A 27,990-nucleotide genomic window follows, 5' to 3' on the forward strand; every position below is an offset into this window, starting at 1 on the left:
TAACAGTGACTTAATCTTATATATAAAAATGAAATGGTCTGTGTTCGTATCCGCATAACTCGAAAACGGCTGGATAGATTTTCTTCATTCCTTCAGCGGAAACGTTCATTACCGTTTCCGATGGGTTTATATGATATTTCCTCATGCCAAAATTACGAGTAAGGTCGAGCAATACGTGAAAAACTAAAATCAAGATTCATATGGAAACTTTGCATGGGCAGTTCGGAACGCGCATTTTCGCCTACTATGCAGGACAACGTCTGCCGGGTCGACTAGTACTAAATAATATTCATTCCTTCAGTTACACCATCCGTACAAATACATTGATACAGGAAATAACGTTAAATAACTTATCCTTTCCGGAAACGTAGATCCAAAACTTCACCCCCTTCTAAATCCAAATCGATTGGAGTGGACTCCATCGTAATCGGATCACCATCAAAAGAGAGCTTTATGTCTCCCGGCTGGCATTTCAGTTCTTCGGCACATTTGATAATCAGAATCATCATTTTGTTATCCTTTCGAATTTGTACCTCCAGGGGCTTCTTCCAGCGGTCGGATTGCACTTTCAGTGTGATCTCGTTATCATTCTTTGGCTTCTTCGGGTAGACTGCTCCTCCGGCGGCAATGGGCCTTTTCTTCTTGGCAAAAACTTCAGCAAGTTGACCTTCGATGACGCGTCCAGCTGTAAATTTGAAAAGCTATAAACTGTCGAAAAAATTTCGTTGGGAAAACCCCAACCTTCACAACTATTTACTTATGAACTGCGATATTCGATACCCGATGGAATCTGGCGTGTCCTGCGGCTCTATTATGCGTTCATCTAAATCTAAAACCACGTGATTAGGATCAGCGCCAGCCTTTTCGGCCAGAGCGATTATCAAGTCCCCCATCTTTTGGAATTTTCTGTGGCTAATGCGCTCGATTTTACCTTCCCACTTGACCTTCAGTGAGACTTCATAATTTTCAGAATCAAACGACAGGTTGGCACTTCTGTTGGCAGATGAAGGTGCATCATTTTCCTCATCAGAATCCAGATTGACCTTAAAGGATAGAACAGGTCACATCGATTTTGTACTTGCTTAGCCAATAAATAGCCTTACAATTCCCGGAAGAATCAAAGCTGGGCTGTCCACTAAATTAATCAGTTCCGGTTGCTGTTGTCTCCGCGTACGTTGTATAGATTGACTTGAAGTAACATAATTAGGCACCATTTGCGAAGCCGAGGTTGAAGGAAGCGGAGCCATCAAATTTGAATTGACACATAAATTATAAAAAATTTCTTTCAGTGACTCAAAATCTCGTATAAATGCAGCTTGTTTGCCTCGGCTTAATTGTGATTTCCGTTTCAATATTGACTGAAAGCGTCTCTTCAAAGTGGAGAAATATCGCTTGTCCTGTTCAATAAAGGCAGGGTTGCTGAAGATCAAATTATACTGCTTTGTGACCTCCTTCAGTTGCTCTGAAATAAAACGAATTCGCATTAACTGATTTTGAGTAAGACTCCACGTAACACATTAAATTTTGTGTTAAAGGAATTTAATTGTCTGTCCAATATACAAAACCCGACTTAATCCATCTACAGTGAACGCAACCCTTCTTACACTTTTGAATGGTTGTGTGTGCCCAGTGCATATTACAATTTCTATGCATATGACCTTCAATTGAATGTAAAATAACTGATATTATCATGCTTTTAACGATTTCAAAATAAAATAATCCACCTACAGTGAACGCAACCCTTCTTACACTTTTGAATGGTTGTGTGTGCCCAGTGCATATTACAATTTCTATGCATATGACCTTCAATTGAATGTAAAATAACTGATATTATCATGCTTTTAACGATTTCAAAATAAAAACCTGACTTAATCCACCTACAGTGAACGCAACCCTTCTTACACTTTTGAATGGTTGTGTGTGCCCAGTGCATATTACAATTTCTATGCATATGACCTTCAATTGAATGTAAAATAACTGATATTATCATGCTTTTAACGATTTCAAAATAAAATAATCCACCTACAGTGAACGCAACCCTTCTTACACTTTTGAATGGTTGTGTGTGCCCAGTGCATATTACAATTTCTATGCATATGACCTTCAATTGAATGTAAAATAACTGATATTATCATGCTTTTAACGATTTCAAAATAAAAACCCGACTTAATCCACCTACAGTGAACGCAACCCTTCTTACACTTTTGAATGGTTGTGTGTGCCCAGTGCATATTACAATTTCTATGCATATGACCTTCAATTGAATGTAAAATAACTGATATTATCATGCTTTTAACGATTTCAAAATAAAATAATCCACCTACAGTGAACGCAACCCTTCTTACACTTTTGAATGGTTGTGTGTGCCCAGTGCATATTACAATTTCTATGCATATGACCTTCAATTGAATGTAAAATAACTGATATTATCATGCTTTTAACGATTTCAAAATAAAAAAAGGGATATTTCTGGAAATTTAACAATTTTTAAAAAATACAAAAAGACTGCATATTTGATTTGCCGCCTTAAATGGCAATATTACAGCTTCTGTTTAAGCCCAAAAGAGTTCAAATCGGGTCATAGACGGCTGAGATATTGGTGTGACAATTCTTCATTAGTAGTCTGAAAATATGTCTCATATTCGTATTTCACAGATATCTCTGAAACCAAATTTCCAATTGCAGAAAAAAATGAATGGGTCCAATGACAAAAACATAGCTTTCGTTTAAAGATAAAATCGCACAAATCGGTCCAAGGACGACTGAGATCTTGATGGGACATATTTTACCAATGTGTGAAGTTGATACGTCTAATGCTTTATGTTCGTATTTCAGAGATATCTCCGGAACCCAATGTCTAATTGCAAAAACAAAATACAATGGGTTCAATGGCAAAGTCATAGCTTTCTTTTAAAGATAAAATCATGCAAATTGGTTTACAGACGGCTGAGATATTCATGTGACATTATTTTGTTAGTTTTCTGAAAATGCACTTCATGTTCGTATTTCTCACATATCTCTGGAACCAAATGTCCGATTGCAAAAAAAATTGAACTCGTACAATGACAAAGTCATAGCTTTCGTTTAGTGTTAAAATCGTGCAAATCGGTACACGGACGGCTGAGATCTTGATGTGAGATTTTTGTAACGCACACACATACGCACACACGCACACACACACACACACACACATACATACATGTGCTCAGTTCGTCGAGCTGAGTTGATTGGTATATACGACTTGGGTCTCCGAGCCTCGGATAAAAAGTCGGTTTTTCAAGCGATCTTTATACCCTTCTTAGGGTGTAAGAAGGGTAAAAAGGGATATTTCTGGAAATTTAACAATTTTACAAAATACAAAAGACTGCAGATTTGATTTGCCGCCTTAAATGGCAATATTACAGCTTCTGTTTAAGCCCAAAAGAGTTCAAATCGGGTCATAGACGGCTGAGATATTGGTGTGACAATTCTTCATTAGTAGTCTGAAAATATGTCTCATATTCGTATTTCACAGATATCTCTGAAACCGAATTTCCAATTGCAGAAAAAAATGAATGGGTCCAATGACAAAAACATAGCTTTCGTTTAAAGATAAAATCGCACAAATCGGTCCAAGGACGACTGAGATCTTGATGGGACATATTTTACCAATGTGTGAAGTTGATACGTCTAATGCTTTATGTTCGTATTTCAGAGATATCTCCGGAACCCAATGTCTAATTGCAAAAACAAAATACAATGGGTTCAATGGCAAAGTCATAGCTTTCGTTTAAAGATAAAATCATGCAAATTGGTTTACAGACGGCTGAGATATTCATGTGACATTATTTTGTTAGTTTTCTGAAAATGCACTTCATGTTCGTATTTCTCACATATCTCTGGAACCAAATGTCCGATTGCAAAAAATTGAACTCGTACAATGACAAAGTCATAGCTTTCGTTTAGTGTTAAAATCGTGCAAATCGGTCCACGGACGGCTGAGATCTTGATGTGAGATTTTGTAACGCACACACATACGCACACACGCACACACGCACACACACACACACATACATACATGTGCTCAGTTCGTCGAGCTGAGTTGATTGGTATATACGACTTGGGTCTCCGAGCCTCGGATGAAAAGTCAGTTTTTCAAGCGATCTTTATACCCTTCTTAGGGTGTAAGAAGGGTAAAGGGATATTGCTGGAAATTTAACAATTTTTAAAAAATACAAAAAGACTGCAGATTTGATTTGCCGCCTTAAATGGCAATATTACAGCTTCTGTTTAAGCCCAAAAGAGTTCAAATCGGGTCATAGACGGCTGAGATATTGGTGTGACAATTCTTCATTAGTAGTCTGAAAATATGTCTCATATTCGTATTTCACAGATATCTCTGAAACCGAATTTCCAATTGCAGAAAATGACAAAAACATAGCTTTCGTTTAAAGATAAAATCGCACAAATCGGTCCAAGGACGACTGAGATCTTGATGGGACATATTTTACCAATGTGTGAAGTTGATACGTCTAATGCTTTATGTTCGTATTTCAGAGATATCTCCGGAACCCAATGTCTAATTGCAAAAACAAAATACAATGGGTTCAATGGCAAAGTCATAGCTTTCGTTTAAAGATAAAATCATGCAAATTGGTTTACAGACGGCTGAGATATTCATGTGACATTATTTTGTTAGTTTTCTGAAAATGCACTTCATGTTCGTATTTCTCACATATCTCTGGAACCAAATGTCCGATTGCAAAAAATTGAACTCGTACAATGACAAAGTCATAGCTTTCGTTTAGTGTTAAAATCGTGCAAATCGGTCCACGGACGGCTGAGATCTTGATGTGAGATTTTTGTAACGCACACACATACGCACACACGCACACACGCACACACACACACACATACATACATGTGCTCAGTTCGTCGAGCTGAGTTGATTGGTATATACGACTTGGGTCTCCGAGCCTCGGATAAAGTCGGTTTTTCAAGCGATCTTTATACCCTTCTTAGGGTGTAAGAAGGGTAAAAGGATATTTCTGGAAATTTAACAATTTTTACAAAATACAAAAGACTGCAGATTTGATTTGCCGCCTTAAATGGCAATATTACAGCTTCTGTTTAAGCCGAAAAGAGTTCAAATCGGGTCATAGACGGCTGAGATATTGGTGTGACAATTCTTCATTAGTAGTCTGAAAATATGTCTCATATTCGTATTTCACAGATATCTCTGAAACCGAATTTCCAATTGCAGAAAAAAATGAATGGGTCCAATGACAAAACATAGCTTTCGTTTAAAGATAAAATCGCACAAATCGGTCCAAGGACGACTGAGATCTTGATGGGACATATTTTACCAATGTGTGAAGTTGATACGTCTAATGCTTTATGTTCGTATTTCAGAGATATCTCCGGAACCCAATGTCTAATTGCAAAAACAAAATACAATGGGTTCAATGGCAAAGTCATAGCTTTCGTTTAAAGATAAAATCATGCAAATTGGTTTACAGACGGCTGAGATATTCATGTGACATTATTTTGTTAGTTTTCTGAAAATGCACTTCATGTTCGTATTTCTCACATATCTCTGGAACCAAATGTCCGATTGCAAAAAAAAATTGAACTCGTACAATGACAAAGTCATAGCTTTCGTTTAGTGTTAAAATCGTGCAAATCGGTACGCGGACGGCTGAGATCTTGATGTGAGATTTTTGTAACGCACACACATACGCACACACGCACACACGCACACACACACACATACATACATGTGCTCAGTTCGTCGAGCTGAGTTGATTGGTATATACGACTTGGGTCTCCGAGCCTCGGATAAAAAGTCGGTTTTCAAGCGATCTTTATACCCTTCTTAGGGTGTAAGAAGGGTAAAAAGGGATATTTCTGGAAATTTAACAATTTTTAAAAAATACAAAAAGACTGCAGATTTGATTTGCCGCCTTAAATGGCAATATTACAGCTTCTGTTTAAGCCCAAAAGAGTTCAAATCGGGTCATAGACGGCTGAGATATTGGTGTGACAATTCTTCATTAGTAGTCTGAAAATATGTCTCATATTCGTATTTCACAGATATCTCTGAAACCGAATTTCCAATTGCAGAAATGAATGGGTCCAATGACAAAAACATAGCTTTCGTTTAAAGATAAAATCGCACAAATCGGTCCAAGGACGACTGAGATCTTGATGGGACATATTTTACCAATGTGTGAAGTTGATACGTCTAATGCTTTATGTTCGTATTTCAGAGATATCTCCGGAACCCAATGTCTAATTGCAAAAACAAAATACAATGGGTTCAATGGCAAAGTCATAGCTTTCGTTTAAAGATAAAATCATGCAAATTGGTTTACAGACGGCTGAGATATTCATGTGACATTATTTTGTTAGTTTTCTGAAAATGCACTTCATGTTCGTATTTCTCACATATCTCTGGAACCAAATGTCCGATTGCAAAAAAATTGAACTCGTACAATGACAAAGTCATAGCTTTCGTTTAGTGTTAAAATCGTGCAAATCGGTCCACGGACGGCTGAGATCTTGATGTGAGATTTTTGTAACGCACACACATACGCACACACGCACACACGCACACACACACACACACATACATACATGTGCTCAGTTCGTCGAGCTGAGTTGATTGGTATATACGACTTGGGTCTCCGAGCCTCGGATGAAAAGTCGGTTTTTCAAGCGATCTTTATACCCTTCTTAGGGTGTAAGAAGGGTAAAAAGGGATATTTCTGGAAATTTAACAATTTTTACAAAATACAAAAAGACTGCAGATTTGATTTGCCGCCTTAAATGGCAATATTACAGCTTCTGTTTAAGCCCAAAAGAGTTCAAATCGGGTCATAGACGGCTGAGATATTGGTGTGACAATTCTTCATTAGTAGTCTGAAAATATGTCTCATATTCGTATTTCACAGATATCTCTGAAACCGAATTTCCAATTGCAGAAAAAATGAATGGGTCCAATGACAAAAACATAGCTTTCGTTTAAAGATAAAATCGCACAAATCGGTCCAAGGACGACTGAGATCTTGATGGGACATATTTTACCAATGTGTGAAGTTGATACGTCTAATGCTTTATGTTCGTATTTCAGAGATATCTCCGGAACCCAATGTCTAATTGCAAAAACAAAATACAATGGGTTCAATGGCAAAGTCATAGCTTTCGTTTAAAGATAAAATCATGCAAATTGGTTTACAGACGGCTGAGATATTCATGTGACATTATTTTGTTAGTTTTCTGAAAATGCACTTCATGTTCGTATTTCTCACATATCTCTGGAACCAAATGTCCGATTGCAAAAAAATTGAACTCGTACAATGACAAAGTCATAGCTTTCGTTTAGTGTTAAAATCGTGCAAATCGGTCCACGGACGGCTGAGATCTTGATGTGAGATTTTTGTAACGCACACACATACGCACACACGCACACACGCACACACACACACATACATACATGTGCTCAGTTCGTCGAGCTGAGTTGATTGGTATATACGACTTGGGTCTCCGAGCCTCGGATAAAAGTCGGTTTTCAAGCGATCTTTATACCCTTCTTAGGGTGTAAGAAGGGTAAAAGGGATATTTCTGGAAATTTAACAATTTTTACAAAATACAAAAGACTGCAGATTTGATTTGCCGCCTTAAATGGCAATATTACAGCTTCTGTTTAAGCCCAAAAGAGTTCAAATCGGGTCATTGACGGCTGAGATATTGGTGTGACAATTCTTCATTAGTAGTCTGAAAATATGTCTCATATTCGTATTTCACAGATATCTCTGAAACCGAATTTCCAATTGCAGAAAAAATGAATGGGTCCAATGACAAAAACATAGCTTTCGTTTAAAGATAAAATCGCACAAATCGGTCCAAGGACGACTGAGATCTTGATGGGACATATTTTACCAATGTGTGAAGTTGATACGTCTAATGCTTTATGTTCGTATTTCAGAGATATCTCCGGAACCCAATGTCTAATTGCAAAAACAAAATACAATGGGTTCAATGGCAAAGTCATAGCTTTCGTTTAAAGATAAAATCATGCAAATTGGTTTACAGACGGCTGAGATATTCATGTGACATTATTTTGTTAGTTTTCTGAAAATGCACTTCATGTTCGTATTTCTCACATATCTCTGGAACCAAATGTCCGATTGCAAAAAAATTGAACTCGTACAATGACAAAGTCATAGCTTTCGTTTAGTGCAAATCGGTCCACGGACGGCTGAGATCTTGATGTGAGATTTTTGTAACGCACACACATACGCACACACACACACACACACACACATACATACATGTGCTCAGTTCGTCGAGCTGAGTTGATTGGTATATACGACTTGGGTCTCGAGCCTCGGATAAAAGTCGGTTTTTCAAGCGATCTTTATACCCTTCTTAGGGTGTAAGAAGGGTAAAAGGATATTTCTGGAAATTTAACAATTTTTACAAAATACAAAAGACTGCAGATTTGATTTGCCGCCTTAAATGGCAATATTACAGCTTCTGTTTAAGCCCAAAAGAGTTCAAATCGGGTCATAGACGGCTGAGATATTGGTGTGACAATTCTTCATTAGTAGTCTGAAAATATGTCTCATATTCGTATTTCACAGATATCTCTGAAACCGAATTTCCAATTGCAGAAAAAATGAATGGGTCCAATGACAAAACATAGCTTTCGTTTAAAGATAAAATCGCACAAATCGGTCCAAGGACGACTGAGATCTTGATGGGACATATTTTACCAATGTGTGAAGTTGATACGTCTAATGCTTTATGTTCGTATTTCAGAGATATCTCCGGAACCCAATGTCTAATTGCAAAAACAAAATACAATGGGTTCAATGGCAAAGTCATAGCTTTCGTTTAAAGATAAAATCATGCAAATTGGTTTACAGACGGCTGAGATATTCATGTGACATTATTTTGTTAGTTTTCTGAAAATGCACTTCATGTTCGTATTTCTCACATATCTCTGGAACCAAATGTCCGATTGCAAAAAAATTGAACTCGTACAATGACAAAGTCATAGCTTTCGTTTAGTGTTAAAATCGTGCAAATCGGTCCACGGACGGCTGAGATCTTGATGTGAGATTTTTGTAACGCACACATACGCACACACGCACACACGCACACACACACACACATACATACATGTGCTCAGTTCGTCGAGCTGAGTTGATTGGTATATACGACTTGGGTCTCCGAGCCTCGGATGAAAAGTCGGTTTTCAAGCGATCTTTATACCCTTCTTAGGGTGTAAGAAGGGTAAAAGGATATTTCTGGAAATTTAACAATTTTAAAAAATACAAAAAGACTGCATATTTGATTTGCCGCCTTAAATGGCAATATTACAGCTTCTGTTTAAGCCCAAAGAGTTCAAATCGGGTCATAGACGGCTGAGATATTGGTGTGACAATTCTTCATTAGTAGTCTGAAAATATGTCTCATATTCGTATTTCACAGATATCTCTGAAACCAAATTTCCAATTGCAGAAAAAAATGAATGGGTCCAATGACAAAAACATAGCTTTCGTTTAAAGATAAAATCGCACAAATCGGTCCAAGGACGACTGAGATCTTGATGGGACATATTTTACCAATGTGTGAAGTTGATACGTCTAATGCTTTATGTTCGTATTTCAGAGATATCTCCGGAACCCAATGTCTAATTGCAAAAACAAAATACAATGGGTTCAATGGCAAAGTCATAGCTTTCTTTTAAAGATAAAATCATGCAAATTGGTTTACAGACGGCTGAGATATTCATGTGACATTATTTTGTTAGTTTTCTGAAAATGCACTTCATGTTCGTATTTCTCACATATCTCTGGAACCAAATGTCCGATTGCAAAAAAATTGAACTCGTACAATGACAAAGTCATAGCTTTCGTTTAGTGTTAAAATCGTGCAAATCGGTACGCGGACGGCTGAGATCTTGATGTGAGATTTTGTAACGCACACACATACGCACACACGCACACACACACACACACACATACATACATGTGCTCAGTTCGTCGAGCTGAGTTGATTGGTATATACGACTTGGGTCTCCGAGCCTCGGATAAAAGTCGGTTTTCAAGCGATCTTTATACCCTTCTTAGGGTGTAAGAAGGGTAAAAGGATATTTCTGGAAATTTAACAATTTTACAAAATACAAAAAGACTGCAGATTTGATTTGCCGCCTTAAATGGCAATATTACAGCTTCTGGTTAAGCCCAAAAGAGCTCAAATCGGGTCATAGACGGCTGAGATATTGGTGTGACAATTCTTCATTAGTAGTCTGAAAATAAGTCTCATATTCGTATTTCACAGATATCTCTGAAACCGAATATCCAGTTGCAGAAAAAATGAATGGGTCCAATGACAAAACATAGCTTTCGTTTAAAGATAAAATCGCACAAATCGGTCCAAGGACGACTGAGATCTTGATGGGACATATTTTACCAATGTGTGAAGTTGATACGTCTAATGCTTTATGTTCGTATTTCAGAGATATCTCCGGAACCCAATGTCTAATTGCAAAAACAAAATACAATGGGTTCAATGGCAAAGTCATAGCTTTCGTTTAAAGATAAAATCATGCAAATTGGTTTACAGACGGCTGAGATATTCATGTGACATTATTTTGTTAGTTTTCTGAAAATGCACTTCATGTTCGTATTTCTCACATATCTCTGGAACCAAATGTCCGATTGCAAAAAAATTGAACTCGTACAATGACAAAGTCATAGCTTTCGTTTAGTGTTAAAATAGAGCAAATCGGTCCACGGACGGCTGAGATCTTGATGTGAGATTTTGTAACGCACACACATACGCACACACGCACACACACACACACACACACACACACACATACATACATGTGCTCAGTTCGTCGAGCTGAGTTGATTGGTATATACGACTTGGGTCTCCGAGCCTCGGATAAAAAGTCGGGTTTTCAAGCGATCTTTATACCCTTCTTAGGGTGTAAGAAGGGTAAAAAGGGATATTTCTGGAAATTTAACAATTTTAAAAAATACAAAAAGACTGCAGATTTGATTTGCCGCCTTAAATGGCAATATTACAGCTTCTGTTTAAGCCCAAAAGAGTTCAAATCGGGTCATAGACGGCTGAGATATTGGTGTGACAATTCTTCATTAGTAGTCTGAAAATATGTCTCATATTCGTATTTCACAGATATCTCTGAAACCGAATTTCCAATTGCAGAAAAAAATGAATGGGTCCAATGACAAAAACATAGCTTTCGTTTAAAGATAAAATCGCACAAATCGGTCCAAGGACGACTGAGATCTTGATGGGACATATTTTACCAATGTGTGAAGTTGATACGTCTAATGCTTTATGTTCGTATTTCAGAGATATCTCCGGAACCCAATGTCTAATTGCAAAAACAAAATACAATGGGTTCAATGGCAAAGTCATAGCTTTCGTTTAAAGATAAAATCATGCAAATTGGTTTACAGACGGCTGAGATATTCATGTGACATTATTTTGTTAGTTTTCTGAAAATGCACTTCATGTTCGTATTTCTCACATATCTCTGGAACCAAATGTCCGATTGCAAAAAATTGAACTCGTACAATGACAAAGTCATAGCTTTCGTTTAGTGTTAAAATCGTGCAAATCGGTCCACGGACGGCTGAGATCTTGATGTGAGATTTTTGTAGCGCACACACATACGCACACACGCACACACACACACACACACACACACATACATGTGCTCAGTTCTTCGAGCTGAGTTGATTGGTATATACGACTTGGGTCTCCGAGCCTCGGATAAAAAGTCGGTCTTTCAAGCGATCTTTATACCCTTCTTAGGGTGTAAGAAGGATGAAAAGGGATATTTCTGGAAATTTAACAATTTTTAAAAAATACAAAAAAAAATGCAGATTTGATTTGCCGCCTTAAATGGCAATATTACAGCTTCTGTTTAAGCCCAAAAGAGTTCAAATCGGGTCATAGACGGCTGAGATATTGGTGTGACAATTCTTCATTAGTAGTCTGAAAATATGTCTCATATTCGTATTTCACAGATATCTCTGAAACCGAATTTCCAATTGCAGAAAAAAATGAATGGGTCCAATGACAAAAACATAGCTTTCGTTTAAAGATAAAATCGCACAAATCGGTCCAAGGACGACTGAGATCTTGATGGGACATATTTTACCAATGTGTGAAGTTGATACGTCTAATGCTTTATGTTCGTATTTCAGAGATATCTCCGGAACCCAATGTCTAATTGCAAAAACAAAATACAATGGGTTCAATGGCAAAGTCATAGCTTTCGTTTAAAGATAAAATCATGCAAATTGGTTTACAGACGGCTGAGATATTCATGTGACATTATTTTGTTAGTTTTCTGAAAATGCACTTCATGTTCGTATTTCTCACATATCTCTGGAACCAAATGTCCGATTGCAAAAAAATTGAACTCGTACAATGACAAAGTCATAGCTTTCGTTTAGTGTTAAAATCGTGCAAATCGGTCCACGGACGGCTGAGATCTTGATGTGAGATTTTGTAACGCACACACATACGCACACACGCACACACGCACACACACACACACATACATACATGTGCTCAGTTCGTCGAGCTGAGTTGATTGGTATATACGACTTGGGTCTCCGAGCCTCGGATAAAAAGTCGGTTTTTCAAGCGATCTTTATACCCTTCTTAGGGTGTAAGAAGGGTAAAAGGATATTTCTGGAAATTTAACAATTTTACAAAATACAAAAAGACTGCAGATTTGATTTGCCGCCTTAAATGGCAATATTACAGCTTCTGTTTAAGCCCAAAAGAGTTCAAATCAGGTCATAGACGGCTGAGATATTGGTGTGACAATTCTTCATTAGTAGTCTGAAAATATGTCTCATATTCGTATTTCACAGATATCTCTGAAACCGAATTTCCAATTGCAGAAAAAAATGAATGGGTCCAATGACAAAAACATAGCTTTCGTTTAAAGATAAAATCGCACAAATCGGTCCAAGGACGACTGAGATCTTGATGGGACATATTTTACCAATGTGTGAAGTTGATACGTCTAATGCTTTATGTTCGTATTTCAGAGATATCTCCGGAACCCAATGTCTAATTGCAAAAACAAAATACAATGGGTTCAATGGCAAAGTCATAGCTTTCGTTTAAAGATAAAATCATGCAAATTGGTTTACAGACGGCTGAGATATTCATGTGACATTATTTTGTTAGTTTTCTGAAAATGCACTTCATGTTCGTATTTCTCACATATCTCTGGAACCAAATGTCCGATTGCAAAAAAATTGAACTCGTACAATGACAAAGTCATAGCTTTCGTTTAGTGTTAAAATCGTGCAAATCGGTACGCGGACGGCTGAGATCTTGATGTGAGATTTTGTAACGCACACATACGCACACACGCACACACGCACACACACACACACATACATACATGTGCTCAGTTCGTCGAGCTGAGTTGATTGGTATATACGACTTGGGTCTCCGAGCCTCGGATAAAAGTCGGTTTTTCAAGCGATCTTTATACCCTTCTTAGGGTGTAAGAAGGGTAAAAGGATATTTCTGGAAATTTAACAATTTTACAAAATACAAAAGACTGCAGATTTGATTTGCCGCCTTAAATGGCAATATTACAGCTTCTGTTTAAGCCCAAAAGAGTTCAAATCAGGTCATAGACGGCTGAGATATTGGTGTGACAATTCTTCATTAGTAGTCTGAAAATATGTCTCATATTCGTATTTCACAGATATCTCTGAAACCGAATTTCCAATTGCAGAAAAAATGAATGGGTCCAATGACAAAAACATAGCTTTCGTTTAAAGATAAAATCGCACAAATCGGTCCAAGGACGACTGAGATCTTGATGGGACATATTTTACCAATGTGTGAAGTTGATACGTCTAATGCTTTATGTTCGTATTTCAGAGATATCTCCGGAACCCAATGTCTAATTGCAAAAACAAAATACAATGGGTTCAATGGCAAAGTCATAGCTTTCGTTTAAAGATAAAATCATGCAAATTGGTTTACAGACGGCTGAGATATTCATGTGACATTATTTTGTTAGTTTTCTGAAAATGCACTTCATGTTCGTATTTCTCACATATCTCTGGAACCAAATGTCCGATTGCAAAAAAAATTGAACTCGTACAATGACAAAGTCATAGCTTTCGTTTAGTGTTAAAATCGTGCAAATCGGTCCACGGACGGCTGAGATCTTGATGTGAGATTTTGTAACGCACACACATACGCACACACGCACACACGCACACACACACACACATACATACATGTGCTCAGTTCGTCGAGCTGAGTTGATTGGTATATACGACTTGGGTCTCCGAGCCTCGGATGAAAAGTCGGTTTTCAAGCGATCTTTATACCCTTCTTAGGGTGTAAGAAGGGTAAAAGGATATTTCTGGAAATTTAACATTTTTTAAAAAATACAAAAAGACTGCAGATTTGATTTGCCGCCTTAAATGGCAATATTACAGCTGCTGTTTAAGCCCAAAAGAGTTCAAATCGGGTCATAGACGGCTGAGATATTGGTGTGACATTTCTTCATTAGTAGTCTGAAAATATGTCTCATATTCGTATTTCACAGATATCTCTGAAACCGAATTTCCCATTGCAGAAAAAATGAATGGGTCCAATGACAAAAACATAGCTTTCGTTTAAAGATAAAATCGCACAAATCGGTCCAAGGACGACTGAGATCTTGATGGGACATATTTTACCAATGTGTGAAGTTGATACGTCTAATGCTTTATGTTCGTATTTCAGAGATATCTCCGGAACCCAATGTCTAATTGCAAAACAAAATACAATGGGTTCAATGGCAAAATCATAGCTTTCGTTTAAAGATAAAATCATGCAAATTGGTTTACAGACGGCTGAGATATTCATGTGACATTATTTTGTTAGTTTTCTGAAAATGCACTTCATGTTCGTATTTCTCACATATCTCTGGAACCAAATGTCCGATTGCAAAAAAAATGAACTCGTACAATGACAAAGTCATAGCTTTCGTTTAGTGTTAAAATCGTGCAAATCGGTCCACGGACGGCTGAGATCTTGATGTGAGATTTTTGTAACGCACACACATACGCACACACGCACACACGCACACACACACACACATACATACATGTGCTCAGTTCGTCGAGCTGAGTTGATTGGTATATACGACTTGGGTCTCCGAGCCTCGGATAAAAAGTCAGTTTTTCAAGCGATCTTTATACCCTTCTTAGGGTGTAAGAAGGGTAAAAGGATATTTCTGGAAATTTAACAATTTTACAAAATACAAAAAGACTGCAGATTTGATTTGCCGCCTTAAATGGCAATATTACAGCTTCTGTTTAAGCCCAAAAGAGTTCAAATCGGGTCATAGACGGCTGAGATATTGGTGTGACAATTCTTCATTAGTAGTCTGAAAATATGTCTCATATTCGTATTTCACAGATATCTCTGAAACCGAATTTCCAATTGCAGAAAAAATGAATGGGTCCAATGACAAAAACATAGCTTTCGTTTAAAGATAAAATCGCACAAATCGGTCCAAGGACGACTGAGATCTTGATGGGACATATTTTACCAATGTGTGAAGTTGATACGTCTAATGCTTTATGTTCGTATTTCAGAGATATCTCCGGAACCCAATGTCTAATTGCAAAAACAAAATACAATGGGTTCAATGGCAAAGTCATAGCTTTCGTTTAAAGATAAAATCATGCAAATTGGTTTACAGACGGCTGAGATATTCATGTGACATTATTTTGTTAGTTTTCTGAAAATGCACTTCATGTTCGTATTTCTCACATATCTCTGGAACCAAATGTCCGATTGCAAAAAAATTGAACTCGTACAATGACAAAGTCATAGCTTTCGTTTAGTGTTAAAATCGTGCAAATCGGTCCACGGACGGCTGAGATCTTGATGTGAGATTTTTGTAACGCACACACATACGCACACACGCACACACGCACACACACACACACATACATGTGCTCAGTTCGTCGAGCTGAGTTGATTGGTATATACGACTTGGGTCTCCGAGCCTCGGATAAAAAGTCGGTTTTTCAAGCGATCTTTATACCCTTCTTAGGGTGTAAGAAGGGTAAAAAAAGGATATTTCTGGAAATTTAACAATTTTTAAAAAATACAAAGAGACTGCAGATTTGATTTGCCGCCTTAAATGGCAATATTACAGCTTCTGTTTAAGCCCAAAAGAGTTCAAATCGGGTCATAGACGGCTGAGATATTGGTGTGACAATTCTTCATTAGTAGTCTGAAAATATGTCTCATATTCGTATTTCACAGATATCTCTGAAACCGAATTTCCAATTGCAGAAAAAAATGAATGGGTCCAATGACAAAAACATAGCTTTCGTTTAAAGATAAAATCGCACAAATCGGTCCAAGGACGACTGAGATCTTGATGGGACATATTTTACCAATGTGTGAAGTTGATACGTCTAATGCTTTATGTTCGTATTTCAGAGATATCTCCGGAACCCAATGTCTAATTGCAAAAACAAAATACAATGGGTTCAATGGCAAAGTCATAGCTTTCGTTTAAAGATAAAATCATGCAAATTGGTTTACAGACGGCTGAGATATTCATGTGACATTATTTTGTTAGTTTTCTGAAAATGCACTTCATGTTCGTATTTCTCACATATCTCTGGAACCAAATGTCCGATTGCAAAAAATTGAACTCGTACAATGACAAAGTCATAGCTTTCGTTTAGTGTTAAAATCGTGCAAATCGGTCCACGGACGGCTGAGATCTTGATGTGAGATTTTGTAACGCACACACATACGCACACACGCACACACGCACACACACACACATATATACATGTGCTCAGTTCGTCGAGCTGAGTTGATTGGTATATACGACTTGGGTCTCTGAGCCTCGGATAAAAAGTCGGTTTTTCAAGCGATCTTTATACCCTTCTTAGGATGTAAGAAGGGTAAAAATGATATTTCTGGAAATTTAACAATTTTTACAAAATACAAAAGACTGCAGATTTGATTTGCCGCCTTAAATGGCAGTATTACAGCTGCTGTGTGAGCCCAAAAGAGTGCAAATATGGTCATAGACGGCTAAGATAGTGGTGTAACAATTATTGATTAGTAGTCTGAAAATAGGTCTCATATTCGTAATTGACAGATATCGCTGAAGCCGAATTTCCAATTGCAGAAAAAATGAATGGGTCCAATGACAAAACATAGCTTTCGTTTAAAGATAAAATCGCACAAATCGGTCCAAGGACGACTGAGATCTTGATGGGACATATTTTACCAATGTGTGAAGTTGATACGTCTAATGCTTTATGTTCGTATTTCAGAGATATCTCCGGAACCCAATGTCTAATTGCAAAAACAAAATACAATGGGTTCAATGGCAAAGTCATAGCTTTCGTTTAAAGATAAAATCATGCAAATTGGTTTACAGACGGCTGAGATATTTATGTGACATTATTTTGTTAGTTTTCTGAAAATGCACTTCATGTTCGTATTTCTCACATATCTCTGGAACCAAATGTCCGATTGCAAAAAAAAAATTGAACTCGTACAATGACAAAGTCATAGCTTTCGTTTAGTGTTAAAATCGTGCAAATCGGTCCACGGACGGCTGAGATCTTGATGTGAGATTTTTGTAACGCACACACATACGCACACACGCACACACACACACATACATACATGTGCTCAGTTCGTCGAGCTGAGTTGATTGGTATATACGACTTGGGTCTCCGAGCCTCGGATAAAAAGTCGGTTTTTCAAGCGATCTTTATACCCTTCTTAGGGTGTAAGAAGGGTAAAAGGATATTTCTGGAAATTTAACAATTTTAAAAATACAAAAAGACTGCAGATTTGATTTGCCGCCTTAAATGGCAATATTACAGCTTCTGTTTAAGCCCAAAAGAGTTCAAATCGGGTCATAGACGGCTGAGATATTGGTGTGACAATTCTTCATTAGTAGTCTGAAAATATGTCTCATATTCGTATTTCACAGATATCTCTGAAACCAAATTTCCAATTGCAGAAAAAAATGAATGGGTCCAATGACAAAAACATAGCTTTCGTTTAAAGATAAAATCGCACAAATCGGTCCAAGGACGACTGAGATCTTGATGGGACATATTTTACCAATGTGTGAAGTTGATACGTCTAATGCTTTATGTTCGTATTTCAGAGATATCTCCGGAACCCAATGTCTAATTGCAAAAACAAAATACAATGGGTTCATTGGCGAAGTCATAGCTTTCTTTTAAAGATAAAATCATGCAAATTGGTTTACAGACGGCTGAGATATTCATGTGACATTATTTAGTTAGTTTTCTGAAAATGCACTTCATGTTCGTATTTCTCACATATCTCTGGAACCAAATGTCCGATTGCAAAAAAATTGAACTTGTACAATGACAAAGTCATAGCTTTCGTTTAGTGTTAAAATCGTGCAAATCGGTCCACGGACGGCTGAGATCTTGATGTGAGATTTTGTAACGCACACACATACGCACACACGCACACACGCACACACACACACACATACATACATGTGCTCAGTTCGTCGAGCTGAGTTGATTGGTATATACGACTTGGGTCTCCGAGCCTCGGATAAAAAGTCGGTTTTCAAGCGATCTTTATACCCTTCTTAGGGTGTAAGAAGGGTAAAAGGGATATTTCTGGAAATTTAACAATTTTTACAAAATACAAAAGACTGCAGATTTGATTTGCCGCCTTAAATGGCAATATTACAGCTTCTGTTTAAGCCCAAAGAGTTCAAATCGGGTCATAGACGGCTGAGATATTGGTGTGACAATTCTTCATTAGTAGTCTGAAAATATGTCTCATATTCGTATTTCACAGATATCTCTGAAACCGAATTTCCAATTGCAGAAAAAAATGAATGGGTCCAATGACAAAAACATAGCTTTCGTTTAAAGATAAAATCGCACAAATCGGTCCAAGGACGACTGAGATCTTGATGGGACATATTTTACCAATGTGTGAAGTTGATACGTCTAATGCTTTATGTTCGTATTTCAGAGATATCTCCGGAACCCAATGTCTAATTGCAAAAACAAAATACAATGGGTTCAATGGCAAAGTCATAGCTTTCGTTTAAAGATAAAATCATGCAAATTGGTTTACAGACGGCTGAGATATTCATGTGACATTATTTTGTTAGTTTTCTGAAAATGCACTTCATGTTCGTATTTCTCACATATCTCTGGAACCAAATGTCCGATTGCAAAAAATTGAACTCGTACAATGACAAAGTCATAGCTTTCGTTTAGTGTTAAAATCGTGCAAATCGGTCCACGGACGGCTGAGATCTTGATGTGAGATTTTTGTAACGCACACACATACGCACACACGCACACACACACACACACACATACATACATGTGCTCAGTTCGTCGAGCTGAGTTGATTGGTATATACGACTTGGTCTCCGAGCCTCGGATGAAAAGTCGGGTTTTCAAGCGATCTTTATACCCTTTTATGGTGTAAGAAGGGTAAAAAGGGATATTTCTGGAAATTTAACAATATTTAAAAAATACAAAAAGACTGCAGATTTGATTTGCCGCCTTAAATGGCAATATTACAGCTTCTGTTCAAGCCCAAAAGAGTTCAAATCGGGTCATAGACGGCTGAGATATTGGTGTGACAATTCTTCATTAGTAGTCTGAAAATATGTCTCATATTCGTATTTCACAGATATCTCTGAAACCGAATTTCCAATTGCAGAAAAAAAATGAATGGGTCCAATGACAAAAACATAGCTTTCGTTTGAAGATAAAATCGCACAAATCGGTCCAAGGACGACTGAGATCTTGATGGGACATATTTTACCAATGTGTGAAGTTGATACGTCTAATGCTTTATGTTCGTATTTCAGAGATATCTCCGGAACCCAATGTCTAATTGCAAAAACAAAATACAATGGGTTCAATGGCAAAGTCATAGCTTTCGTTTAAAGATAAAATCATGCAAATTGGTTTACAGACGGCTGAGATATTCATGTGACATTATTTTGTTAGTTTTCTGAAAATGCACTTCATGTTCGTATTTCTCACATATCTCTGGAACCAAATGTCCGATTGCAAAAAAATTGAACTCGTACAATGACAAAGTCATAGCTTTCGTTTAGTGTTAAAATCGTGCAAATCGGTCCACGGACGGCTGAGATCTTGATGTGAGATTTTTGTAACGCACACACATACGCACACACGCACACACGCACACACACACACACATACATACATGTGCTCAGTTCGTCGAGCTGAGTTGATTGGTATATACGACTTGGGTCTCCGAGCCTCAGATAAAAGTCAGTTTTTCAAGCGATCTTTATACCCTTCTTAGGGTGTAAGAAGGGTAAAAGGATATTTCTGGAAATTTAACAATTTTTAAAAAATACAAAAAGACTGCAGATTTGATTTGCCGCCTTAAATGGCAATATTACAGCTTCTGTTTAAGCCCAAAAGAGTTCAAATCGGGTCATAGACGGCTGAGATATTGGTGTGACAATTCTTCATTAGTAGTCTGAAAATATGTCTCATATTCGTATTTCACAGATATCTCTGAAACCGAATTTCCAATTGCAGAAAAAATGAATGGGTCCAATGACAAAAACATAGCTTTCGTTTAAAGATAAAATCGCACAAATCGGTCCAAGGACGACTGAGATCTTGATGGGACATATTTTACCAATGTGTGAAGTTGATACGTCTAATGCTTTATGTTCGTATTTCAGAGATATCTCCGGAACCCAATGTCTAATTGCAAAAACAAAATACAATGGGTTCAATGGCAAAAGTCATAGCTTTCGTTTAAAGATAAAATCATGCAAATTGGTTTACAGACGGCTGAGATATTCATGTGACATTATTTTGTTAGTTTTCTGAAAATGCACTTCATGTTCGTATTTCTCACATATCTCTGGAACCAAATGTCCGATTGCAAAAAAATTGAACTCGTACAATGACCAAGTCATAGCTTTCGTTTAGTGTTAAAATCGTGCAAACCGGTCCCCGGACGGCTGAGATCTTCAAGTGAGACTTTTGTCGAGCGCACACATACGCACACGCGCACACACACACACACTCTTACATAAATGTGCTCAGTCCGTCGAGCTGAGTTGATTGGTATATACGACTTGGGTCTCCGAGCCTCGGATAAAAGTCGGTTTTCAAGCGATCTTTATACCCTTCTTAGGGTGTAAGAAGGGTAAAAGGATATTTCTGGAAATTTAACAATTTTACAAAATACAAAAGACTGCAGATTTGATTTGCCGCCTTAAATGGCAATATTACAGCTTCTGTTTAAGCCCAAAAGAGTTCAAATCGGGTCATAGACGGCTGAGATATTGGTGTGACAATTCTTCATTAGTAGTCTGAAAATATGTCTCATATTCGTATTTCACAGATATCTCTGAAACCGAATTTCCAATTGCAGAAAAAAATGAATGGGTCCAATGACAAAACATAGCTTTCGTTTAAAGATAAAATCGCACAAATCGGTCCAAGGACGACTGAGATCTTGATGGGACATATTTTACCAATGTGTGAAGTTGATACGTCTAATGCTTTATGTTCGTATTTCAGAGATATCTCCGGAACCCAATGTCTAATTGCAAAAACAAAATACAATGGGTTCAATGGCAAAGTCATAGCTTTCGTTTAAAGATAAAATCATGCAAATTGGTTTACAGACGGCTGAGATATTCATGTGACATTATTTTGTTAGTTTTCTGAAAATGCACTTCATGTTCGTATTTCTCACATATCTCTGGAACCAAATGTCCGATTGCAAAAAAATTGAACTCGTACAATGACAAAGTCATAGCTTTCGTTTAGTGTTAAAATCGTGCAAATCGGTCCACGGACGGCTGAGATCTTTATGTGAGATTTTTGTAATGCACACACATGCGCACACACGCACACGCACACACACACACACATACATACATGTGCTCAGTTCGTCGAGCTGAGTTGATTGGTATATACGACTTGGGTCTCCGAGCCTCGGATGAAAAGTCGGTTTTCAAGCGATCTTTATACCCTTCTTAGGGTGTAAGAAGGGTAAAAGGATATTTCTGGAAATTTAACAATTTTTACAAAATACAAAAGACTGCAGATTTGATTTGCCGCCTTAAATGGCAATATTACAGCTTCTGTTTAAGCCCAAAGAGTTCAAATCGGGTCATAGACGGCTGAGATATTGGTGTGACAATTCTTCATTAGTAGTCTGAAAATATGTTTTATATTCGTATTTCACAGATATCTCTGAAACCGAATTTCCAATTGCAGAAAAAATGAATGGGTCCAATGACAAAAACATAGCTTTCGTTTAAAGATAAAATCGCACAAATCGGTCCAAGGACGACTGAGATCTTGATGGGACATATTTTACCAATGTGTGAAGTTGATACGTCTAATGCTTTATGTTCGTATTTCAGAGATATCTCCGGAACCCAATGTCTAATTGCAAAAACAAAATACAATGGGTTCAATGGCAAAGTCATAGCTTTCGTTTAAAGATAAAATCATGCAAATTGGTTTACAGACGGCTGAGATATTTATGTGACATTATTTTGTTAGTTTTCTGAAAATGCACTTCATGTTCGTATTTCTCACATATCTCTGGAACCAAATGTCCGATTGCAAAAAATTGAACTCGTACAATGACAAAGTCATAGCTTTCGTTTAGTGTTAAAATCGTGCAAATCGGTCCACGGACGGCTGAGATCTTGATGTGAGATTTTGTAACGCACACACATACGCACACACGCACACACGCACACACACACACACATACATACATGTGCTCAGTTCGTCGAGCTGAGTTGATTGGTATATACGACTTGGGTCTCCGAGCCTCGGATAAAAGTCGGTTTTTCAAGCGATCTTTATACCCTTCTTAGGGTGTAAGAAGGGTAAAAGGGATATTTCTGGAAATTTAACAATTTTTACAAAATACAAAAGACTGCAGATTTGATTTGCCGCCTTAAATGGCAATATTACAGCTTCTGTTTAAGCCCAAAAGAGTTCAAATCAGGTCATAGACGGCTGAGATATTGGTGTGACAATTCTTCATTAGTAGTCTGAAAATATGTCTCATATTCGTATTTCACAGATATCTCTGAAACCGAATTTCCAATTGCAGAAAAAAATGAATGGGTCCAATGACAAAAACATAGCTTTCGTTTAAAGATAAAATCGCACAAATCGGTCCAAGGACGACTGAGATCTTGATGGGACATATTTTACCAATGTGTGAAGTTGATACGTCTAATGCTTTATGTTCGTATTTCAGAGATATCTCCGGAACCCAATGTCTAATTGCAAAAACAAAATACAATGGGTTCAATGGCAAAGTCATAGCTTTCGTTTAAAGATAAAATCATGCAAATTGGTTTACAGACGGCTGAGATATTCATGTGACATTATTTTGTTAGTTTTCTGAAAATGCACTTCATGTTCGTATTTCTCACATATCTCTGGAACCAAATGTCCGATTGCAAAAAAAATTGAACTCGTACAATGACAAAGTCATAGCTTTCGTTTAGTGTTAAAATCGTGCAAATCGGTCCACGGACGGCTGAGATCTTGATGTGAGATTTTTGTAACGCACACACATACGCACACACGCACACACGCACACACACACACACATACATACATGTGCTCAGTTCGTCGAGCTGAGTTGATTGGTATATACGACTTGGGTCTCCGAGCCTCGGATGAAAAGTCGGTTTTTCAAGCGATCTTTATACCCTTCTTAGGGTGTAAGAAGGGTAAAAGGGATATTTCTGGAAATTTAACAATTTTTATAAAATACAAAAAGACTGCAGATTTGATTTGCCGCCTTAAATGGCAATATTACAGCTTCTGTTTAAGCCCAAAAGAGTTCAAATCGGGTCATAGACGGCTGAGATATTGGTGTGACAATTCTTTATTAGTAGTCTGAAAATATGTCTCATATTCGTATTTCACAGATATCTCTGAAACCGAATTTCCAATTGCAGAAAAAAATGAATGGGTCCAATGACAAAACATAGCTTTCGTTTAAAGATAAAATCGCACAAATCGGTCCAAGGACGACTGAGATCTTGATGGGACATATTTTACCAATGTGTGAAGTTGATACGTCTAATGCTTTATGTTCGTATTTCAGAGATATCTCCGGAACCCAATGTCTAATTGCAAAAACAAAATACAATGGGTTCAATGGCAAAGTCATAGCTTTCGTTTAAAGATAAAATCATGCAAATTGGTTTACAGACGGCTGAGATATTTATGTGACATTATTTTGTTAGTTTTCTGAAAATGCACTTCATGTTCGTATTTCTCACATATCTCTGGAACCAAATGTCCGATTGTAAATTGAACTCGTACAATGACAAAGTCATAGCTTTCGTTTAGTGTTAAAATCGTGCAAATCGGTCCACGGACGGCTGAGATCTTGATGTGAGATTTTGTAACGCACACACATACGCACACACGCACACACGCACACACACATACATACATGTGCTCAGTTCGTCGAGCTGAGTTGATTGGTATATACGACTTGGGTCTCGAGGTCGGTTTTTCAAGCGATCTTTATACCCTTCTTAGGGTGTAAGAAGGGTAAAAAGGGATATTTCTGGAAATTTAACAATTTTAAAAATACAAAAGACTGCATATTTGATTTGCCGCCTTGAATGGCAATAAGCTTCTGTTTAAGCCCAAAAGAGTTCAAATCGGGTCATAGACGGCTGAGATATTGGTGTGACAATTCTTCATTAGTAGTCTGAAAATATGTCTCATATGCGTATTTCACAGGTATCTCTGAAACCAAATTTCCGATTGCAGAAAAAAATTAATGGGTCCAATGACAAAAACATAGCTTTCGTTTAAAGATAAAATCGCACAAATCGGTCCAAGGACGACTGAGATCTTGATGGGACATATTTTACCAATGTGTGAAGTTGATACGTCTAATGCTTTATGTTCGTATTTCAGAGATATCTCCGGAACCCAATGTCTAATTGCAAAAACAAAATACAATGGGTTCAATGGCAAAGTCATAGCTTTCTTTTAAAGATAAAATCATGCAAATTGGTTTACAGACGGCTGAGATATTCATGTGACATTATTTTGTTAGTTTTCTGAAAATGCACTTCATGTTCGTATTTCTCACATATCTCTGGAACCAAATGTCCGATTGCAAAAAAAAATTGAACTCGTACAATGACAAAGTCATAGCTTTCGTTTAGTGTTAAAATCGTGCAAATCGGTACGCGGACGGCTGAGATCTTGATGTGAGATTTTTGTAACGCACACACATACGCACACACGCACACACGCACACACACACACACATACATACATGTGCTCAGTTCGTCGAGCTGAGTTGATTGGTATATACGACTTGGGTCTCCGAGCCTCGGATAAAAAGTCGGTTTTTCAAGCGATCTTTATACCCTTCTTAGGGTGTAAGAAGGGTAAAGGGATATTTCTGGAAATTTAACAATTTTTACAAAATACAAAAGACTGCAGATTTGATTTGCCGCCTTAAATGGCAATATTACAGCTTCTGTTTAAGCCCAAAAGAGTTCAAATCGGGTCATAGACGGCTGTGATATTGGTGTGACAATTCTTCATTAGTAGTCTGAAAATATGTCTCATATTCGTATTTCACAGATATCTCTGAAACCGAATTTCCAATTGCAGAAAAAATGAATGGGTCCAATGACAAAAACATAGCTTTCGTTTAAAGATAAAATCGCACAAATCGGTCCAAGGACGACTGAGATCTTGATGGGACATATTTTACCAATGTGTGAAGTTGATACGTCTAATGCTTTATGTTCGTATTTCAGAGATATCTCCGGAACCCAATGTCTAATTGCAAAAACAAAATACAATGGGTTCAATGGCAAAGTCATAGCTTTCGTTTAAAGATAAAATCATGCAAATTGGTTTACAGACGGCTGAGATATTCATGTGACATTATTTTGTTAGTTTTCTGAAAATGCACTTCATGTTCGTATTTCTCACATATCTCTGGAACCAAATGTCCGATTGCAAAAAAATTGAACTCGTACAATGACAAAGTCATAGCTTTCGTTTAGTGTTAAAATCGTGCAAATCGGTCCACGGACGGCTGAGATCTTGATGTGAGATTTTGTAACGCACACACATACACACGCACACACGCACACACACACACACATACATACATGTGCTCAGTTCGTCGAGCTGAGTTGATTGGTATATACGACTTGGGTCTCCGAGCCTCGGATAAAAAGTCGGTTTTCAAGCGATCTTTATACCCTTCTTAGGGTGTAAGAAGGGTAAAAGGATATTTCTGGAAATTTAACAATTTTACAAAATACAAAAGACTGCAGATTTGATTTGCCGCCTTAAATGGCAATATTACAGCTTCTGTTTAAGCCCAAAAGAGTTCAAATCAGGTCATAGACGGCTGAGATATTGGTGTGACAATTCTTCATTAGTAGTCTGAAAATATGTCTCATATTCGTATTTCACAGATATCTCTGAAACCGAATTTCCAATTGCAGAAAAAAATGAATGGGTCCAATGACAAAACATAGCTTTCGTTTAAAGATAAAATCGCACAAATCGGTCCAAGGACGACTGAGATCTTGATGGGACATATTTTACCAATGTGTGAAGTTGATACGTCTAATGCTTTATGTTCGTATTTCAGAGATATCTCCGGAACCCAATGTCTAATTGCAAAAACAAAATACAATGGGTTCAATGGCAAAGTCATAGCTTTCGTTTAAAGATAAAATCATGCAAATTGGTTTACAGACGGCTGAGATATTCATGTGACATTATTTTGTTAGTTTTCTGAAAATGCACTTCATGTTCGTATTTCTCACATATCTCTGGAACCAAATGTCCGATTGCAAAAAAAATTGAACTCGTACAATGACAAAGTCATAGCTTTCGTTTAGTGTTAAAATCGTGCAAATCGGTCCACGGACGGCTGAGATCTTGATGTGAGATTTTTGTAACGCACACACATACGCACACACGCACACACGCACACACACACATACATACATGTGCTCAGTTCGTCGAGCTGAGTTGATTGGTATATACGACTTGGGTCTCCGAGCCTCGGATAAAAGTCGGTTTTTCAAGCGATCTTTATACCCTTCTTAGGGTGTAAGAAGGGTAAAAAGGGCGATAACCCTGAATTGCTGGAACTATTTGGAAATATTATAAAACTTTCATCAAGGATGTTTTTGATCATTTAGTATTTTGGATTTGATAATATAGTAGTTTGTCAATAACTTTCCGGCGTACAATGCAGTAGCCAGTAGAAATCTCTTACCTTCCAGATCACCACCAGACATTTGAGAAGATCTATTACTCAACGACGAGTGTGAGCCACTGGAACTGGCTAGGCTTGATGAGGACGAGCTACTTGGTAGAACGTCTTCGTCGGCTGGTTCCACTGCGGCGTGAATGGACAGCCGTTTACTTCTACGGCGTACGACCGGCACCGTGGCTTTTATTTTTTCCGTTGCTCCTGTACCCCGCTTCTGCTTAATGGGTGGTGGAATCTCGTCTGGATCCGGTTGCTGATCCAGTAGATTTTGACCCTCAGCTTCCAGTTCCTCCTCGGCGAAATCAACGTCATCGGTCGCTGCGACGACACTCATCAGTGTTAAATAAAATATCATAGGCGAGGAACCTAGTAACTTACCATTCAAGTAGCTGTTCAAATTATCAAAAATATCATACGGAGCTGACATTTTTGATTTCTTTTATTATTATAGGAGTTAAATTTTAATATTTTTTTCCTATAGTTTACGGTTGGGAAAATCGCAGCGGTAAACTTCTTCACTTCACAAGCAAACATAAAACAGCGGCAAACAACAAAAAATTGACGTTCTCATCATCCGCGCACTGCAAACGCAAACAAACA

The 27,990-nt window shown here is 37.6% G+C and overlaps 1 protein-coding gene across 1 annotated transcript; it reads right to left on the bottom strand.

Moving 5' to 3' along the window:
* Positions 1-28: 28 nt before the first annotated feature.
* LOC134211993 (uncharacterized) lies at positions 29-27,976 on the bottom strand. The gene is made up of 5 exons (XM_062689443.1): positions 27,769-27,976; positions 27,394-27,708; positions 1,104-1,462; positions 758-1,043; positions 29-685 (listed from the first exon to the last, which is right to left on the bottom strand). Exons 1-5 carry the CDS (start codon positions 27,815-27,817, stop codon positions 351-353), a joined length of 1,344 nt encoding a protein of 447 aa, XP_062545427.1. The 5' UTR covers positions 27,818-27,976; the 3' UTR covers positions 29-350.
* Between the last annotated feature and the right edge of the window lie 14 nt (positions 27,977-27,990).

This window comes from Armigeres subalbatus, chromosome 2 (genome assembly GCF_024139115.2).
Source record: "Armigeres subalbatus isolate Guangzhou_Male chromosome 2, GZ_Asu_2, whole genome shotgun sequence".
Lineage (NCBI taxonomy): Eukaryota > Metazoa > Arthropoda > Insecta > Diptera > Culicidae > Armigeres > Armigeres subalbatus.

Coding starts and splice junctions, on each gene's coding strand:
- LOC134211993 (XM_062689443.1), bottom strand. CDS start 27,817: ATGTCAGCTCCGTATGATATTTTTGATAATTTGAACAGCTACTTGAAT. Junction 1,463..27,393: donor GTCTGGTGGTGATCTGGAAG/GTAAGAGATTTC, acceptor GTTTTATTTCAG/AGCAACTGAAGGAGGTCACA. Junction 686..757: donor TCGAATATCGCAGTTCATAA/GTAAATAGTTGT, acceptor TCAAATTTACAG/CTGGACGCGTCATCGAAGGT.